Here is a 20,859-nt window from a genome sequence, read left to right on the forward strand (position 1 = left end):
AATTTAGATAATTTACTAATCATTATGCTTATTAAGCAACTTAACAATCTCAAATGAATTACAGATATTTTATAGCACTAGTCACATGTTAATTGAATCTTGATCCTCAGGCCTGCAAAACTGGCCATGGAAAATATTTTTGTTGTCCCCAGCAAGCCAGATCTGTGAGTCCCTTTATTCCTCTAGGTCTTCATTTGGTGTCTTTCTAGCACATGTTCTGTTTTCCAAGTTGGGAGCAGCTAAAGCGGGTCATCCCTTCTCAGAAGGTTTATTCCTTGGTGGTGATCTTGTTATTGAGGCTCACATTTACCTGAACTGCATTAGGAGAGAGACACTCTTACTTATATTTGCATCCCCAGATTGTTAGCAGGGTATTAAGTAATAAATGCTTAACAGCCAATATTTTTGAGTGGATAATATAGTAGGTTTACGGCAAGTGAATGTTTTTGAAAACACCAAAACTCTGTGTAAGAATCACAGCATCAGGCCGGGCACTGGGGCTCATGCCTGTAATCCCAGCATTATGGGGTGCCAAGGTGGGAGGATCACGTGAGCCTAGTAGTTTGAGATCAGCCTGGGCAACATAGTGAGACCCCATCTTTACTAAAAATAAAAAAGTTAGCTGGCCGTGGTGGTTGTGTGACGGTAGTCCCAGCTACTTGGGAGGCTAAGGCAGGAGGATCCCTTAAGCCCAGGAGTTTGAGGTTGCAGTGAACTGTGATCGTGCCACAGCATTCCAGCTTGAGTGACAGAGTGAGACCTCATCTCAAAAAATAAAAAATAAAAATAAAAATAAAAAGAATCATGGCATCCAACTCTGAGGCTGTTGCTAGGACTCTGCAGCCCTTGCTGAAAGTCCTGTGAACTTACTTGCTGGCCGGCGGCCCCCTCTGCCTTCTGCCTGTGTCTTGCAACAGCCCTATTGCTGCCAGCAGAGCCCTCCTGCCTCCTTCCCTCCTGCGTTTCTGCTCCCAGTATGCATATCAAGGTCACATTCTTCTGCTCTACACTCTGGATCTTTCTACCCTTGGCATGTATTTTCCCCTCTGTGTTCTCACGCTCCATACTGTGGAAGAACACATCCTCTCGGGAAAATCCATTGTAGGGAGGGACAGGAATGACTTCCAGGAAGATAGTTGCTCAACCTAGTCTCCAAGAAATGAAAGATATACCATTCGTGAGCTGCTTGCTGTCCCTCCCTTGAAGGAATATTGATATGGTCTAGGGTATCTCAGTGGTTTTGCTTTTTCGCCTTGAGCATTTGTACAGAAACATAATACTGGCTTCCAGGTAAGTAGTAAAGACCTCATGCAGGTTCGTTAAATGATTAAAGGTGATTTCTTTTATTCAAAAGAAATTTCAAAAGAAATCTCTACCTCTACCCACAGACCATCGTAAAAACAAAGTGAAATCCCTACTGTCCACAACCCACATGCCAAATGTGAGCAAACATGTTTGGAATAAGGTGTATTACATATGTCATCTTTGCAGAGTTCAGTTGTAATTTTTCCGGGGTGTTGGATTCCTCTTCTGCTATCTGTTTTTCCTGATGGGAGCCAGTGATAAAGGGATTAAGGAGATTTGATTCCCCCATCCCCCTTCAAACAACACATGGTTCCATTTGTGTTCTAGCATAGAGGTTTTCAAAGTCTTTATTCAGCATTGACCTACACATTTTTTCATTTAAGCCACTGAACATGCTGGACCCAGACTTTGAAATGCCATACAGAGCTAGATTATTGGAAATACCCCAGGTCCATTATATTGACATTCTTTTTTTATAATTTCTCTACTATTTTATCCTGCAAAATTCCCTTCCATTACCTGCTCAAAGCCCACCACTGGTGCCCTTCCTGTTGCTCCTCCTACTACCTGCCATATTTTCTACCTGTTACTCAGCACGCAAGACCTCAGGTGCATCTATGGAAGCAGCAGTGGGGGCTTTGTCTGTTTCTAAGCCTGCTCCTGGGGAGAGGGAAGTTTAATTAAGATGACTTGATGACATGTAGTTTGCTAAGACAGTGATGATATAGGAGGTCGAGGAAGGTGCCCACCCCCCCCAAAAAAAGCAAAAGAACCACATCTTAACCCCTTAAACCTGTGAATATGTTACTTTACATGGCAAAAAGGACTCTGCAGATGTGAAGACATTAAGGATGTTGACTTAATGATCCTGAGAGAAATGATCCTAGATTATTTGGCTGGGCTCAGTGTAATCACAGGAGTCCTTATCAGAGGGACAAGAAGGTCAAAGAGGTAAAGGCAATGTGATGATGAAAGCAAATTTTGGAGCAATGAGGCTTTAACCAAGGAATGCAACTGAGCCTAGGAGGTGGAAGAGACCAAGCCAGAGCCTCCAGGAGGAATGCAGCCCTTCAGAACACCTTGATTTGAGCCCTGTAAGATAAGACTAATTTTAGATTTCTGACCCAGAGCCATCAGAGTAAATTTGGGCTGTTTTAATCCACTAAATTGGTGGTAATTGGTTACAGTAGCAACAGGAAACTAACACTGATGGAAAGACAATAGGAAAGGAAAGTAAAAGCAAAAGTCTGAGCCAGGGAGAGATCACAGTCATCTGATGGCAAAGCACTTCTCTAAGAACAACCACATGGCTTCCGCTTCCTGGCCCGTGTCCCTGTGGTTATGTTAGAACCTGGTTACCCTTGACTGTTATCCAGTGCCTTTCCTGGCTTTGTCCTTCATATCAGATACAGATGTTTTATCTCCTTTTTCTGTGGCTCCCAGGAATTTTCTATAACCCCCATGGAGGAATCACTAGACCTCATGTCTCAAAGACTAGCTAAATGTTTGCTGTGGTCCTGACAAGTCCATCTAGAGCCATTTAAATGGCTGGCATTAATGCTTTCTGTTATCTGTTCCAGGTTTAGTGGTGTGAATAGTAAACATAGCAGATTAGTCCTTTGTAATTAAACTTAGATAACATCTCATCCCTGACTCGTTTAGAGCAATGATGGTAGTGGGAGGAGTCAGAGAGCTGAGTCCCCAGTTAAATCAGTCAGGCATTTATTGATGACCCTCTAGGTACTCAGCACTTTTCTCTAGGTGTCCTAAGCTGATCTGAAAGATTGGGGTCACCTCCAATTCGTTTTTCAATGAATGCCTGGATAAGGAGATAAAAGCAGAATGGTGAAAAAGAATCATTCTCCCAATTAATCTGAAGCCTATGTGTTAATACCTTAAAAAAAAATAAAACTACTAGATGGCAAGTATACTTTGGTAGGAGAAAACTAAACTTTCATTAGGCTGTTTAAGGAGATCAGGCAGAAATTGATTCATGAGAGAAAAAAGTAGCACATGCTTTTTAGGCATTTTTAGGAATTTTGGCTCTGCCTGGACTACACTGTTTATTGATTCATCCATCACTTATCTGGTCATGTATTCATTCTAAAAACAATTGTTGAGCACTCAGTAGTGTTCTAGGAGCTATGAGGAAGACCTTGACAAGATTTCTACATCTTTCATGGAAGCAATCAATACATATTTGATAAGAAGTAACCCAACTTAACAAATGTCTTATTACTAAAGAAATGCTTATTAATTTAAATTCAAGTCAAGCAGAGCCTAGAATACTTGTTTGATGAATCCCAAACAGCCTATGAAGGAAATTTTGTGAGTTGCAAAGGGTACTTCCCTTGCCAGCCTATAAGAACAGCTCATTAAGATCCAGCCTATACCTTTCCCCCTTTCTATGCTGTATTAAGATATTACCACCCTTTCTTTATAGAATCATGAGTCCGCAAGGGATTTGAGAGGTCAGCAGTCCATTCTGCAGACTTGGGCACAAATGCTTTCGGGAGCCAGGCAGGCCATGTAAGTGTGTGTAGCTCAATGTGAGACAATTGGGAGTGGTGGAAACTTTGGCAAACTCAGAACAGATGCCTTGTCTAAAGCTTTCAAGGTTTGGCCTAGCCAAATGATCATGTCAGTGGGCTGGATTTGATTAGACTACCAGTTGGCAGCTCATGATTGCTCATCTGAGAAAACAGTAGTCTGACCCTTTCTTAAAGTCTACTAGAGAGAATCACCTTTTTGATTATGGATAGCAGGCTGCCCCCAGTCCAGCCGGCACGAGCCTGCCAACCACGTCATTGGAGGGGAACTTGCTATCTTGTTAGGATGGGTACCCATCATACTTCCAACTAACTGATAGCTTGTGGAGAGAACTTGTGCAAGTTGCATATTCCTGGAGCAGCTTCTCTGAACCAGTTTTTTCCTTTGTTTGCTGGTTTTGTAACAATAGATTCATCCATAAGCAGCTGTAACTGCCCTTTAAGCAACAGGCTACCCTTTTAGCTGATCGATATGGTCAGAAGTCCTTTATTGCCAATAGTCAGCACCATGCCAAACGGATGCCTTCCTCTGCATTCCAGTGACCTGGTGGCATTGCTGCCAACTTAATAATTTTTTGAGCATTGGCCATAATAAAGTATATGTAAAGTTCTTGAAAACTATTTTTTAAAATCCTTGAAGTGATAAATAGATTGAGCTAAACAGTGGTAATCATATATCACTCTGCTTTGATTTACAGATTTATAATTTAGTCTTCCTTCAGAAATAATTTTTTAAATGCAGCCATCTCCTGGAATTTAGAAAGAGGCCCGTATCTCAATGCCTTTTACAGGCAGAAATTCTACCATGTTTATTTTCATACCAAGACTATTGAGTGCTATTGAGGGCGAAGTGATTGTTTTGTTTAGTTTTGCCAAGGCAAAAGAATAGCTTTAAACATTTCATTAGTCAAATTGAGACAGAAGCCTGAAGCTTTAAAAGAAATTATGCTTTTGCATTGAAATTAGGAGTTCAATAAAATTAGATTCTATAAAAAGAAGTTGGGCCTATACCTTGAGCCTGGCCATTCCTGGTAAATATTATACAATGAAGAGATGACACATGAACATGCTACAATACAAAAGACTTGAGTTTGAATCCAGATCTATCATTTGTGCATCTTGAGGCACATTTCTTAAGCGCTCCAAGCCTTAGTTTCTTCATCTATAAAATGGGAATAATAATAGTACCAAACTCATTCTTGCCGTTAGGTTTAAATGAAATAAATGCATAAAGAAAGTATTAGGCACCATGCCTGGTAAATAGTCAATGTTCAAAAAATGAAAGCTGCTACTGTGGTCTCTGGCCTGAGACTCAGATATAGGTTTCAGTTCTGGGTTCCAATTCTGGAAGAGAAGGAAGAAAGCCCAGAATCTTCGTTGAGAAAATCAGAATCTTCTGGGAAAAAAAGGCCGTCTTGGGATGGCCTTTAGATCTGTACAGGTTGCTAGTCAAAGAGTCTGATGAATTGATTTTCACTGCAACGGCCAGAGCTTCCCCAACATATTTTTGCAGGGCCAGGCCAATGCTGAGCCTCCGTCTCAGAGGGCTGCTTGCAGGGTTTTGTAGGAGTACAATGCTGGGGCTAAGGCACACTAGACTGACACCTAAGAAATCTCATTTAGATGTCAGAATTTGCTTCCTAGGTACTCTTGGGTTAACTGGTTTTATTAGAAAAGCTAAACATACTTCATATATTGGGGAACCCTCTCTCTATGACTTTGGCAGAGTTCTTTTTATGCTTTTCATGGAGATAGGCTTTTAAGTTTTCCAGCCACCAGGGCGTTCACTCTGAGATTCATTGCTGAGTAAGTGCCATCCATGTGGACTCCTGGGTCCCAGATGAGCCTTTGTTTTCTCTCATTCTTCTGCATTGTTACTGTAAGAGAAATACATTCCCGGGCTTTTTATGTATTAGCAGTCTTAAAATATTTTGGAATTCAACTCATGCCTTCATTTTCAGTGGAAGGTCTTTTTTGTTTGTTTGCTTGTTGTTTTAATTTTTAATTGATACATAATAATTACACATATGGATTACATCTGATATTTCGATGCAATCATACAACTTGTAATGATCAAATCAAAGTAATAGAGATATTCATTGCCTCAAGCATTTATCATTTTTTATGTTAGGAACATTCCAATTGCACTCTTTTAGTTATTTTGAAATGTAAAATGTGATTGTTAACTATAGTCACCTCATTGTGCTACCTAACACCAGTTCCTTTGGTTTTGTTTTCACTCTCGCTCTCCCCTTCCCTAATAGTTATGATTTTGAAGTCACCTCCACCTTGTCTCTCTAACTCTCCCATCTTGTCAGGTTTTCTAATGACATCTTGAGGAAGTTTCTGCTCAATTTTGAGGGCATATTGCCCATCCACTATTTAGGGACCCATATGAAGCTTAGTTAATTATTGATTATGAAGACTTATCCTCTCCCTGCCCCTCAAGGCTTTATAAAGCCATGGCTCCTGGAACTAAGACATCAACCATTTGTTTTTCCAACCTCATTTCTTGAACCAGGGCTCTCCATTCCAGCAGAGCCTGACTCTGACTGCTCCTTTCTCATGTGGAGTTTTTTTAGAGCCATTACTACATAGGAGCTGCACATCTGGCCTTGACTTCTGCTTTTGTCCCTTGGGTACAGCAGGACACTGCAGAAGCCTCACCCACTGCCTTTAGCTTTTGGTTCCTTTCTCATTCATGGAAATGATCAACTAGCTTTTTGGGCCTAGCTGTGATTTACCTATTTAATATTTTATCTATCATTGCTGTGTGTTCAGAGCAGTGGGGTGTTGTCCAAGTATGGATTCACCAAACCACCTTGGCCAAATGTCCAAACTTACCAGAAGACTGTGTCTGATGGATGTCGCCTCATGTGAGGTCCAGACACCAGGCAATCTGGGTGTGCAGAAAAGTTTCACAGCCTCTGCATTAAGATGTTGTTAAAGAGGCTAAGTATGGGCTGGGTGCAGTGGCTCACGCCTGTAATCCCAGCACTTTGGGAGGTTGAGGTGGGCGGATCACCCGTGGTTAGGAGTTTCAGACCAGCCTGGCCAACATGGCAAAACCCCGTCTCTACTAAAAATACAAAAACTAGCCAGGTGTGGTGGCACATGCCTGTAATCCCAGCTACTCGGGAGGCTGAGACAGGAGAATTGCTAGAATGCGTGAGACGGAGGCTGCAATGAGCCAAGATTGCACCACTGCACTCCAGCCTGGGTGACAAGAGCAAGATTCTGTCTCAAAAAAAAAAAAAAAAAAAAAAATGGAAGTAACTGAACTAATTGAAGCCATTTAAAAATGTCTTTACCTCCAACAATTTGCTGTTAAAAAAATTACTCAATGACACTTGTTAAAGCACAGTAAGGTAGGTTTTATTTGGGACCATTGCAATAGGTATAGGGACTACTGCCATGGGATTTTGCAGTTGGGGAGAGGGATTGGGCTCAACTTTGAATATAACAGGGAAAAAAATTTATAGCCAAGGAGCAGTGTATGCTGTTCTGCCTCAAAAAAAAAAAAAAAAAAAAAAAAATAGGGTAAGTGTGAACAGCAGGCACACTCCAAGGACCGTGAATAAGGGAAGAGAAGCAAATGTTGACAAGAAATTCAGGAGACCCCTCCCCACACTTTACATCAGAAGAGAAACCTCAAAAGGAGAATGGTTGGCATAATAGAAAACATAGTCGTGTCAAGTAAGCGTTGGCCTAAAATCCACAGAGTAGAACATTGGATAAATGTATAATGTTTCTTGCCCAGATCTTCCTGGAAATACTATCTGTTGCAAAACTTTCTCCTATGAACTGTTTTTGGTTAATAGTTCAGGGATTTGGTTTCGTACCTTGGAGAGTTATATATCCAAGCATTTTGCTTGTCAGAACTATTTGATGGCTGTATTTGTAAAAGCAGTGGCTCAAATGTTTTTAGAAGAGATTTTCAGCTGGGCGGGGTGGCTCATGCCTGTAATCCCAACACTTTGGGAGACTGAGGTGGGTGGATCACTTGAGGTCAGGAGTTCAAGACAGCCTGACCAACATGGTGAAACGCTGTCTCTACTAAAGATACAAAAAAATTAGCTGGACATGATGACAGATGCCTGTAACCCCAGCTACCCGGGGACTGAGGCTCGAGAATCACTTGAACCCGGGAGGCGGAGGTTGCAGTGAGCAGAGATCTTGCCACTGCACTCCAGCCTGGTGACAGAGGGAGACTCTGATTCAAAAAAAAAAGAAGAGACTTTCAGAAGAATCTGTTCCAAAATGAACAGGGAGAAAGCTTTCTCATTGATAGTCAATATTCTGGCACTTCTTTATTTCTTTGGATGAATCAGAAACTCAAAAGGTTGAGATAGTCAGATAGGCCCATTTGAGTATCCAAGAGATCTACTGGACCAAGCAATCTAATTACGTGGGCAGTTCACTCTTTTACTCCTCCATCTTGAGAAACAGAGCCTGATGTTGTAAGAAAGGATCCCAGTCCATCCTCTAAAAGTAAAACTATGTTCGTTTTAGCCTGTGATTTTGGAGTCGCTCTGCCACTTGGAGTGGTGTTTCTGCTCTTGTTCTCCACAGAATCCATCTGAACTGGCCTTAGTCACCCTGGGCTCAAATTTCAGTTAGGAAAGGTAGAGTATTATTGCCACCTATTGTCATCAGTTCTTCTCTCTGCTTCCAACAAGTGAGAGCTTCTCATAGGAAAGTTAAGAAGTAATGTGACCCAGTGCCCTGGCTCATGCCTATAATCCCAGCACTTTGGGAGGCAGAGGCAGGTGGATCACCTGCGGTCAGGAGTTCAAGACCAGCCTGATCAACATGGTGAAACCCCATCTGTACTGAAAATACAAAAATTAGCCAGGCGTGGTGGTGGGCACCTGTAATCCCAGCTATTCGCGAGACTGAGGCATGAGAATTGCTTGAACCCAGGAGGTGGAGGTTGCAGTGAACCAAGATTGTGCCATTGCACTCCAGCCTAGGCAACAGAGCAAGACTCCATCTCAAAAAAAAAAAAAAAAGAAAAGTGAGCAGAAAGGAAGCCAAGACATCCTCTTCTTTGTTAAAACTGAGAGAGACGGTTGCTAATAGGGTTTTTTTGTAGAAGGATGTGCTTGGTGATGTGTTTGAAGACGCACAGCAGCCTTGCTGTTGCTACCTCAGCCAGATAGGCCCGGCATCCCAAACAACATGCAACCAACCCCAAGCAAACATTTTCTTAAAAAACCCAGACAGGGATTGTGTCCTTCTTTCGAAGGTGGCATTGCACTGAGGGTACTTGGATGCAGGTGCTCCAAATTACCCCAACCTCAAACAAGTTTGTCAAATTCTAGGCAAGCTGAGTATATACTCATGGGAACGTTAATAAAAATGGGAACTAACCCCGTATTTAGAAACATAATGGAGAACATTAGGCTTATCGATGCCTGTACCATGCCCACAGCATCTCTGGGGCCATTGGAAGGGGCCTGGTGAACATTTTATAACCAGGCATTCCCCAGCTACAGCATATTAATTGTGGGTGTGAATTAAATCAAGGGAGGGAGTGGATTCTCACTGGAGCTTGAGGAAAATGGTCCACTTACTGTGCTTTTTCACAGTTGCATTGCCCTTTCTCTGATGCTGGGGAGGGACAGAGGAAGGGCAGTGGTAGGGCCAGTTACCAATACAGAGAAATGGGAAGCAGTTATGTCCTTGGCAATGAATGCAGTTTTTGGACAGGGCTTAATTTATAATGGACAGTCAACATTAGTTTTCTGATTTCTGGACATTTTTCTATGTTGCCCATTTCTTGTTTATCTCTGAGTGGAGATGTTTGAGTATTTGCAGGCAAGGGAGGGAGATGGTAAGTTCCTAAATACATAAGGGAATCCTGTGACAAAATAATATTAAGAATTATTTTCTGCCATTTTATTTGATTGTAAATTGACAAATTATAACTGTATATATTTATGGGGTATGATGTGATATTATGATATATGTGTACAATGTGGGATGATTTAATCTGGCTGATTAACACATCCATCATCACAAATGCTTGCCATCTACCATTTTAAATTGCAAAAATGGACTGAAGGATCACAGTCCTTCAACTGAAGCCCTTGGAGTCAGTTGTGTTTCAGAATTCAGAATTTTATTTTAGAAAGGTAATAGAAACTATATGCTACTTATTATGAATCACCCCTAGCAGGGTCTGGGAAGATTCTTAGAACCTATAATATTAAACATTTCTGTAGCAAACATGATTATTGGCCGGGCGCGGTGGCTCAAGCCTGTAATCCCAGCACTTTGGGAGGCCGAGACGGGCGGATCACGAGGTCAGGAGATCGAGACCATCCTGGCTAACACGGTGAAACCCCGTCTCTACTAAAAAAAAAATACAAAAAACTAGCCGGGCGAGGTGGTGGGCGCCTGTAGTCCCAGCTACTCGGGAGGCTGAGGCAGGAGAATGGCGTGAACCTGGGAGGCGGAGCTTGCAGTGAGCTGAGATCCATCCAGCCACTGCACTCCAGCCTGGGCGACAGAGCGAGACTCCGTCTCAAAAAAAAAAAACATGATTATTTGCTCTAAGTGGGATAAGTAAAGATTTTTAATAGCATCACATCACTTCAAGTTATGATGCTAAATGCATTTTGGAGCCAAACTTACAAAAAACAACAATATTTTCAAAACTTTCTGGATTTTAGAATTGTGGGTAAAGATTAGATTTTATACAAATCGCACTGTGAGTTAGGGAGTGCTTAATGGGCTGTCCTTGGAAGCCATCAGTATTTAGGAAAAAAAAAGTGTGTTTCGAACGACCAATAAAACGAACTTTTGGAACATAATCCATTTGTCATTTAAGGACTAACGGTAGTAATAAAAATAACTCAGAGTCACATTTTGAACTGTGGACAAAGCTAATATAAATATATTCATATTAGGCAATAGGCACTGCCAATAGATGAGACTTCTTAGCTACTGCTTACCCAAATCTCAGTCTTGATGATGTATCTTCTCTCTCTGTTATCTTTATTTCCCTGTTAGCTCCTCTTTTTTTTTTTTCTTAAAAATAGTTAGTTTGTCCTAGATTTTGAGCTTATAACACTCACTCTGGATAGTTGGCAGGTCTTAATCAGGGCAAGTAGATGAGGTGTAGAAACCACAGTGATTTCAGTCTTATGGGATCCAAGCAAATTTTTTTAAAAATCTACAAAGAATTTTTTTTTTTAAATTCATAGAGTGATATACCTTTAAAATTGTGTGACAGAATTGAAATGACAGGGTTAAAAATCTCAGGCTAAAAGTCACTGAGAAATTCAGTTTTTCTTTGAGGAAAACATTTCTGAGCTATCACTGACATAAACAAAATGTTTTGTTTAAACAATAAAAGAACCTCATATCTATAGGAAATCTTGAAGTTACATTAAAAACAAAAATACTTAAACCTAGAAGCTGTTACAATGGGAAACTAGACTATAAATAATTTGCAACTGGTGTGTCACTAGGAATTCCAATGGCATAAAGGAATGCTTAATAAACAAATTGCCTTTCAAGTTTAGCAACTCTGGGGATATAACACTATGAACTGTTTTTTTAAAATCTGTTGGTATAAAAGACCTGGAGAGCCTAACTGTACTGCAGATTCATTTTATTGTAGGTCCTATGAGGTCATTATAAATCTTTGTACTATATTTGAGAAAACGCAGAAAACAGTTGTGCTGTCCCCAGCATCTAATGTCATGACAGCCACGAGGCCTGGCACCTGATTTCTCCAGCACTGTGCTCACCCTTGTGTCCTGAGAGCGTAAGCAGTTTTTGATGTCTTTGAGAGTCGTCTTTACATAGCCAAATTAAAGAAAAGAAGTGAAGTAGGGTCTTTCTGTGTTAGTCAGTCTTTCCTGATCTTCACATTTCTTTAGCCACAGATTATAACAGACTGTAGAATCCCCTAACCTCTTTTGACAATTCTTTCTTGTATTTTTAGTGACCTTTGGTGAAAATACTTTGAATTTCTCTATTAGGATAGGTGAGCAGAAATTCTGATCAGAAATAGAAGAACTAGTCATGATGAACATAACTAAAATGGAATGGCAATACTCAACTTCCTAATATTTATTTCGAGCAGAGATATTAAAGATAGTCTTTATTTTTCAATGTTTTATCTGCTACTCCCTGCCTCCTCCCCCAACAACCAAAACACTTTAAAATTTTAAATTGAAAAGTTGCCCAGTCATTCAGTGATGTCAATGATAAAGGCTGAACCATATTTAGACTAACCCCAAGGAAAGGATAATGTATTGTATTTTAAAATATTCCTTTTTACCTTTTCATGACCAATGCCTCTTCCTGCTCCTGTTTGCCCTGGCATCTTTTGGAAAGCTCTGTGTTTTGCATAGCATGTGCACTTATTTTCCTGAAATGTGCAACACATTCAACATTGCAGTGATTTTTTTCCCCCTCCTTAGCTCAGAGCAGAGGTGGAACCCCCAGGGGATTCAAGTACCCACTTGATAGGCTCAGTCCCTCTTAATCAGCCTGTAATGGAGCTAATGGCTGTTTGTCATCCTTGGAGATATAAATTTCCTGGCGGTGTCTCCTGCAGACAGTGCATGAAGTATGCTCAGTGTGCCAGCAAGGGCTGATAATCAGCAGAAGGACAGGGTGCTTCGTTAGTCAGAAGAGCCAGGGCTTTCCGGCTGCCAGGCTACAGAACTCGCCTCACCACTCTTGAGACATGGACAACGCCGGTAGGTAAAACAAGCATGAATTCTTCATAGCTGCTGGCTTGCTTTGCAGCCCGCATCCTTTGCTGCGGAAGGTTTGCCTATTTGTTGCTCTCGTTTCACACTTAAATGTTCAAGACTGAGACGCGTGTAATATGTGTACCCCGATGCATTGTCCACAAGACAATTAGTGTTTACTTTGAAGTTTAGGAACTGGGAATGCAGATTGTCATTCCAAATTCACCTTTTGTGAAGACTACTGCTATTTTATTTAGGCTGCAGCAAGTGTGGTGTTTGATTCTTTTGTGCTCAGAGCAGTGGGTGGAAAATGCATATAGTTAGTGAAAAAACTATTACTAAGGGATGGCACGAGGTAGATGGAATTAAGTTAATGAGCTGAGCAAAAATCTGTATAAATATTACAATATGCACAGTGTAACAGCATAAGAGCTCTTTGGTCTGATGCTTTCATCTTCATCGTTAGGATGCAATGTCGAAAATGTTTTGATAGCCTCTGATATTTTAATTTCAGAGTAGAGACATTAGTGGTCAATCGTGAACCTTTAAAAATGTATTTATTTTTAATATCTTTACTTGATAACTAGAGAAACATGATGGTTGAAGTATTTTAATGTCAATTAAATAATTAGCATAAAATTATCAGGTGGAACTTTTTTCTGTTTACTTTGCTGTATTGAACTTTCAGAGGAGATATACTGTGAGATCATGCCCCATTTCAGTGTTGTCGGCACTCAAGCAGAATTCTCCCAGCTGTGTTATGGATTATCTGTCTCCTGAAGCTCATTAGTTCAGTTACTCAGCTGGTATCAGCTTGAAGGTGAGGCTTCCCATGCCTTGAGACACGGTCAGCTCTTCTAAGAGGTTACATCATTTAAAACACATTCTACAAGACCACCTATTGGTGGTGAAACATATTTGTTTACGAAATTGAGCTAGTTCAGTCCTCGGTGCAGGTAGCATAGACTAGCAGAGATTTTAAAGTCAGTGTGTATTAGGTTCTTTTATGAAATAGCTTACCAGGAACAAAACTCTGTGACTAACATAATTTGGTCATTGCCATTGAAGACATTGAAATAAAGTGGAAGAGTATAGTATCAGGGATGAAAGGTGGTGGAAGAAATGAAACAAGTGTAAGGATGTGTGTGTAGTAGTAGCAGGAGGGAAGCTGGATGCATGCATATGGATTATACCACCATTCTGGTCATTGAGAAAATACACCATAAGACTTATCATAAAAGCAGGTAGGTATGGTATTCCATGACAAGGCACAATTTGAAGATCAACCAAAAGCTTCTCTAATTACAGCAATAGAGTGAGTAAAAAATAAATATATAAACTTAGAATCTCTAATTTAACCTCGTTTAAAACTTCTGCCACCCACAATTTATTATACTGACATTCTGGCAGAATAATCACTTTAATCCAAGTAAATGCCTTTTTAAACTGACTCATATATTTATTTAAAGGCCATTTAAAAAAAGGAAAGAAACTCCTGTGGCAGACTTTATGTAGGCTTAAAAATGCTAAGGGTTATTTGTCTTTTTTGGGTAACTAGAGCTTTGGGGGATGTTTTCACAATTTTTAGTTATGTTATTAAATGCAATTAATAAAATACCTCTGCTCTTGATGAGTTTAAGATTATTTACACACTGTGGAGAGTGGCTTATAAACTAGCAATTTCTATATCATTTCAAATTTTAGATGTAATCTCAAATATAGTCATAGATACCTTTGAATAGAATAACAGGTTTTAAATCACATAATTTGAATATTTCAGAAATAGTATGCTTCTTATAATGGCTTATAATTGGCTGTCAGTGATCACTTTTCATGGTAATTTTTTGATGAGGTAAGCAGCCTCTCTTACAGGAGGAAAATGTAAACATCCATTACATACACATGTTTCAATACATTATATTGACTGTAAGGAAAGCCTTTAAGATAGTACTGGTAGGTGACAAAAAAAAAAATCTGAAATAACTTGGAGCACTACAGTTTATCCAAATTAATTTAAAGAAGATAATGATGTTGAGTATTTGACTAAATTTTTCTAATCAAAAATGGGTTGAGTCCATGGATTTCAGAGCTAGTAGTTTAGAGCTGGGCACTAGTACTAACAACTGGATCATTAGTTTCAAGGAGCCAGGCCTTCTTCCAGCAAGGCTTTCTGCGTGGGAGTTTAGATAATTGACAGGCAGAAGCACAGCAATGGCCCCACACAGGTTGAATGTCCCTCATTTATTCAAGTCAGATAGAACGCTGCATCAGGATATTTGTGCATGGTTTCTGCTGTTAATAAGTAAAGAAAGATGTGCTGCTTGGGACCCCAGCCCTTTTGGTGGGTGTGTGTACATTTCAGCTATCATGCCATTGTATATCCATCCTTTCTCTCCTTAGCAACAAAGAGCTGACATTCCTACTATCTCGGAGAAGGAGACATCCCTTCCCCATAATTGCTGGCTTATGTATTCCTTTAAAAGCTTTTCCTGGAATAACAATAAAATATTTATCAAACTGTGTGTGTGGAATATGTCAGGGAAATTTTAGCAATATCTAACATTTTCTTCTTTTTTTCAAACGGCTATTTATTCTTAGAAGTTATATAACAAGTCGAATAGATGGTGCTTTACAATGACAAAGCCATGACTACAAGACCATCAGTGTTCTGCCAGTGCCACTATCCTCACCTCCATTAGATGGTTCTTGTGAATGAATTGTGATAAGACATTCAGAGGCAAAGTTGATTGGTATGTGATTTTTTTATCTGAAACACAATTTTTGAAATGTAATTCCAGTTCTACAGTACAGAGTACTGTAAAAAAAAAAAAAAAAAAAGTTCTGCAGAATTTATTGTTTTGGGTTTTCCCTACTTGATATCAAGATATTTCAGTTACTATGTGTGGGTTGAAAGAGCCACACTCATTTGGAGGGGAGGTGGCAGCTACTGAGAGCCCCTGAGCCTTCACCGTGCATTCTAGCTCAGTGGTTCAAAGGCTTTTGACCATTGATGTACAATCATTGAGTTTGGAAGGTCACAGTCTGCCAGCTCCCTGCAAAAGAGACTCGAGAGCTCTTTGGAGTCAGACTGAGGAAGGGTTTGGAGTGGAGTAGTTGAGAGCGTCAGATAATTTTAGGTGAATGTTGGCTCTGCCACCTGTCATCCGAGTGACTGTGAACAAGTAATAGAAACTCTATGCTTTTAATTTTCTCATCGGTAAGTGTTGACAATAATTGTACCTATCTCATAGGATTACTGTGAAGAGAAAATAAGATAACTCCTGTAAAGCTTTTGGTACAATGGCTGGCATATGGCAACATACAATGCATGTTGGCGTTTTAGAGAGCCATCAAAAGATTGAAGCAGATTGTTTTATGAACAAATAAATATATGCTCCAGCAGCATGGCTCTGAAAGAGGTGCGGATGACAGTGTGGGAAAGTGAGCAATTCTGAGCAAAGAGACTAGTCAACTGGCTGTCTCAGAAGTAGAATTGGAAATTAATGTGGGTGGTGCAATGGGCATGGGGTTGGGGGATGCATTGGATATGCATCAGCAGAGCACGATGAGTGGAGTTTTAGGTAGGGAGAACTACAAAGTCAAAACCTGGGAGGTTTCCAGTTAGAAAATTTAAGACAATAGTCCTGCACTATTGAACACAAAATGAGTTTTAAGAGAAAGACAATGAGTTCCATTTTGACATTGTTGGGTTTGAAATACCTTGTGTGTTGCCCACTAGCCATAGTAGTTGGTTCACTGATGACTTAAAGGATTAAAAAGGATTCCTGCCCCTTCTCCCTCCAGTCTGTGGGAGATCCTATGGAATGGTATAGAGAAAGGAAACTTTCAAATGCTTCATCTTTTTTTTATAGCTGGAAATAAGACCAGGCAAAGAGATACATACTCCTAAGCATTGAAATAATTAGGGTAAAGGCCAGGCTGTTGCATAAGAAAATGTAAGCATAAAGACATTTTATTTCAAGCTGGTTCAAAACCTTAGCAGCCCAAGTTGTCATGCCAAAGTTCCTGAACAGCTGAAGATAGTGATTCAGGAGAAGGGTTACCGAATGGGGCAGACATCCAATAATAATGCATATGTTTTGAAAGAGGATGCTTTCTAGAATATTTGACTATGTTTGCAAACTCTATTTTATGCAATAAAATTTTTTTTCCCTCTAATCCTCCACTTTCGTGATATCTTGGTCTTGCTATCTATAATTCTGCCAACCATGATACTTTTTAGAAATGTATTAATGTTATATACACACACATACATACATAATATGTACACATACATTTGCATGTGTATTGTTAATTATGTACCTATGTGTGGATTCTTTAACTAGCGGATTGTCAGTCTCGATGTAGGGGAATGTAATGTTGCTATCTCTTCTAAAAAACTTAATAAAAAATTAGAACAGATTTTCATTTTAATTAAAAAAGAAATTCATTCTTATCCTCTGAAATGCCCCTTATGTTGTAAAGATTATTATTTAACATTTTATTAACTACCAAGCAAATTACAGTATTTTTCTTTGAATTTATTGTGAAGCCCATTGTGCTATTTTGGCATTTTATATTTCACAAAATAAATATTCTTAGAAGCATCCAGGATTCATGTAAAGATATTTTTCTAAGCAAAAGTTAAAAATTGATAAGTAATCTGTTTTTTGGAACATCTGTTTTCAAAATGCTAGTATTATTATCAAAATAACTGTTTTAAAATAAAAATGCCAAAAAGAAAAATAAGTTCATATATAAACATAAAAGTACTGTGAAAGTGGGACTAAATTTTCTTCCTAGTTTTACTCTAATAGTGAGTGACTGTGACCTCCCGATAGTAAACTGACAGTCATGGCCCAAGAGTGTGCACAAGCAGGACAAAGTCTTTGTTTCTGAAATTAAGTTTTTACTATTGTTTCAGGATCACTGGAATTGGTTCTGAGTGTTTCTTTCTTTGCAACCACTCATCTTTCCAAAGGCAGAATGAATTGTGATTTTTCTGTATCACCAAGATGAAATAGAAATGCTTGTCAAATGGCTTCTGTCGAGAACAACTGTTAGAAAAGAAAGAAAGCACAAGCCAAAATGCATTTTGGTGATAGAAAGAAGAATCACTAATCAACATTTTCTAAATTATATGCCATTCCATATTAATTCCATACGTTATTAAATAAACTCCCCACCCAACCTCCACATGCAAAGAATTTAGCATTCAGGCAATTTTAAGAATTGTTGAGTTTAACAGCATTCAACAGGTTTCTTAGCATGTTAAGAAACATGCTGAGGCTGGGCGTGGTGGCTCACATCTGTAATCCCAGCACTTGGGGAGGCGAAGGCAGGTGGATCACAAGGTCAGGAGTTCGAGACCAGCCTGGCCAACGTAGTGAAACCCTCGTCTCTACTAAAAATACAAAAGTTAGCTGGGTGTGGTGGCACATGCCTGTAGTCCCAGCTACATTGATGCCTGAGGCGGGAGAACTGCTTGAACCCGGGAGGCAGTGGTTGCCGTGAGTCGAGACCACACCATTGTACTCCAGCCTGGGTGACAGAGTGAGACTCTGTCTCAAAAAAAAAAGAAAGATGTTGATAGAATTGGCATATAATTTCCTGTGGGTACTAATATTTGTTGTGAATTCCTAAGATGGAATATAGAATGCAGCATTTCCCAATCATATTAACCTCAGGTTCTCCAGGGGATACCTAGTTACAAGGTAGATAACTCCAATTTGGAATGCACTGTTAAGATCCCTTCATTCTCAGTTTCGCTTTCCATTTTTACCTTATTCTTCCTCTCCTGAGTTCTTCTCAACTTCCTGTTTCCAAATATAGGAAGTCATTTTTGGTAACTAGCAAAGTTATCAAAAAGTTACTTTTGGTAAAGTAACTTTTAACATAGATATTTAATTTCTAAACAATCAAGCATTGATACTTCCATAAGTATGTACCTTTCATGTACATGAAATTCCACTGCACATGTATATGACTATGTACATTTCATGATGCTTACTTACATAAGTATCAGTGCTTGATTGTTTAGAAATTAAATATCTGTGTCATCTGTGTCCAGGATTTCTCTTCTCTTTCCTTGCCTCTAACATTTCACTGCTTATGAACATCACCATCCCATGAAGTGAAGAAGGAAAGGGAGCTAGGCCTTAAACCTGCTTTGGAAAGGAGTGGAATTCAATGACAGCTATGAGATTGGGGGTCATGCACAGATTTTATGTATCCAAATGTAACAATTCACATGAAATATTAAAAATAGATGATGTGAGATATTATATGTAAAAAGTCAACTTCAAAGTTCTATTTTTGTAAATCAGGTACGAAGAACATATATAACAAAGGCAAATCATATTTAGCTAAATGTCAAATGTCTTAAAAGGAAGGAATCTTACTTATTTGAGTGTCTTTTATGTCCTAGGCATCAAGTTAGGTATTTTACACATGTCACATCATTAATACTTGCAGTCACTCTGTAAGTAAATATCTCCCCCAAGTTACACATAAGTACCTGAGGCTAAGATCTCGCCCAATAAATAAGCCAGTGGTTTATAAACTTGAATCCAGCCTTTTGTAATAATAGCAAAATTCAACTCATCACTTTTCATGTTGTCTTATTACTTTGAGAGTGGGGATTCTTGGTCTTTGTGTTTTCCATAGCATTGAGCACAGTACTTGGGCTATAGTAAGTGTATAGTAAATGTTTGTTGAATTAAATCAACAAACATTAAATGATGTTTAATTAAGTTGGAGCAATTTTTTAAAAAACAAATTAATTTGGAAACATCAGTGTCATATGATCTTATTATACATCTGAATACCCTCTTGGATAGAAGTTAGTACATGGGTAAGACAAAATATAGTTGTGAAGTGTTCTTTTCATGAACATTCAAAAATTTATGACAATTTATAAAATAGAATTCTTTTTGATAGAGCCCACCTGTGAAATCTGTTACCATTGTAAAAAAAAATTATTCAAAATTTTCATTTGAAGGATGTGATAATATTACAGTCATTAACAGAAATTATGGAAAGAGACTTCCCCATATATTTTTAATGATATTTAAATGAAAGGCAGACACACTTTTCTGGAATATGAAAGAATTTTACTTTTTCTCTCTTCTTCTTCCAGAGAGATCATGATTAGAGGAAAGACCACAGAGTAACTGTGCCTTGGTCTCATCTGACCACACCTGTGCCTGAATAGTCCTTTTTCTTTCACTAGTAATGCTAAGACATTACATTCCACATGACTCTTTCCAAACTCTATATTACTCTGTGAACCACTACAAGATTTGACAAACACACAGTGAAACAATAATCTCATTTAAATTTTGATATTTATGTCAAGAGGAGCCATAGTTTCAAAGTTTCAGTTTCAGGTTTCAGAGCTATGGTTTCAAAGTTTCAGGTTTTCCTACCATTTGGTATAAAGTATCTGCCTAATAGTTTTGATAGGAAGCTCTTTTATTATTTTTATAGATAATTCCGAACATCCAGCTATCTCCCCAAAATTACATTTTGAATTTTTTTCACATAAACCAATTTTTTTCCAAATATTTAATGTTCTAATTAATAATAGTGATTGAAATTGTGCCTCAGGACTGGACTTTAGAATCATGATTTCCCTTCTTAGACCTGAATCATTCGGTCCCTGCACAGCATTCATACCTTTACAAGTGTCAAGTTCAAATCCTTATATTTATTGTTATTAGTAATGATTATATTTGACCTGTTAACCTGTATCTTCCATGTATCCTTTACATCCACCAGTCTGTTCCACTGTCTGTTCTGTATCCACAAAAGCATTTGTACCTTCATTCTTGCTCTTCTTCCCACCTAGAACACCTTCTCCTCCTTGCTATTCAGTCATTAATTCATCCATATATCCTGGTGATGTTTCCTGGTCACCCACTGTGTGCCACACAATGTCCTAGTTAGTGTGGATACGAGAGAATGAGACAGAGCTTCTGGAGCATGCTCCTTCCTTCTAGTAGAGAAAGCAAAATTAGTAATGAACAGACAAAATGCTTGGGGTTGTGATTAGTGCTGCCAAGTTAATCAAGTGGTATTTGGATAGAGAATGAGATTGGGGTGGAGGCTACTCCAGACTCGGACGCCCCCCGACAGGACGTTGACTGGGAAGTCTGAGCAACAAGGCCAGTGTGTCTGGGGCCTGATGAGAAGTAGGGGCCTTAGACCAATTTGGGAGGGCCTTGAGCCTTGGCCTCTGTCCTACCAGCTTCCAGGAGTCTTTGAAAGGTTTTACAAGATTGGGAAGAACG

At 39.2% G+C, this 20,859-nt stretch overlaps 1 protein-coding gene across 2 annotated transcripts in view; it reads left to right on the top strand.

Annotated features, from left to right (window-relative positions):
* Positions 1-12,431: 12,431 nt before the first annotated feature.
* Positions 12,432-20,859, top strand: part of PHACTR2 (phosphatase and actin regulator 2) — a 307,383-nt gene continuing 298,955 nt past the window's right edge. For both annotated transcript variants that reach the window (XM_025383546.1, XM_025383547.1), the window contains exon 1: positions 12,432-12,574. In XM_025383546.1, coding sequence (XP_025239331.1) covers positions 12,562-12,574 — 13 coding nt within the window. In that variant the 5' untranslated portion in view covers positions 12,432-12,561. The remainder of the gene's footprint in view (positions 12,575-20,859) is intronic.

Source organism: Theropithecus gelada, chromosome 4 (assembly GCF_003255815.1).
Source record: "Theropithecus gelada isolate Dixy chromosome 4, Tgel_1.0, whole genome shotgun sequence".
NCBI classification, from domain to species: domain Eukaryota; kingdom Metazoa; phylum Chordata; class Mammalia; order Primates; family Cercopithecidae; genus Theropithecus; species Theropithecus gelada.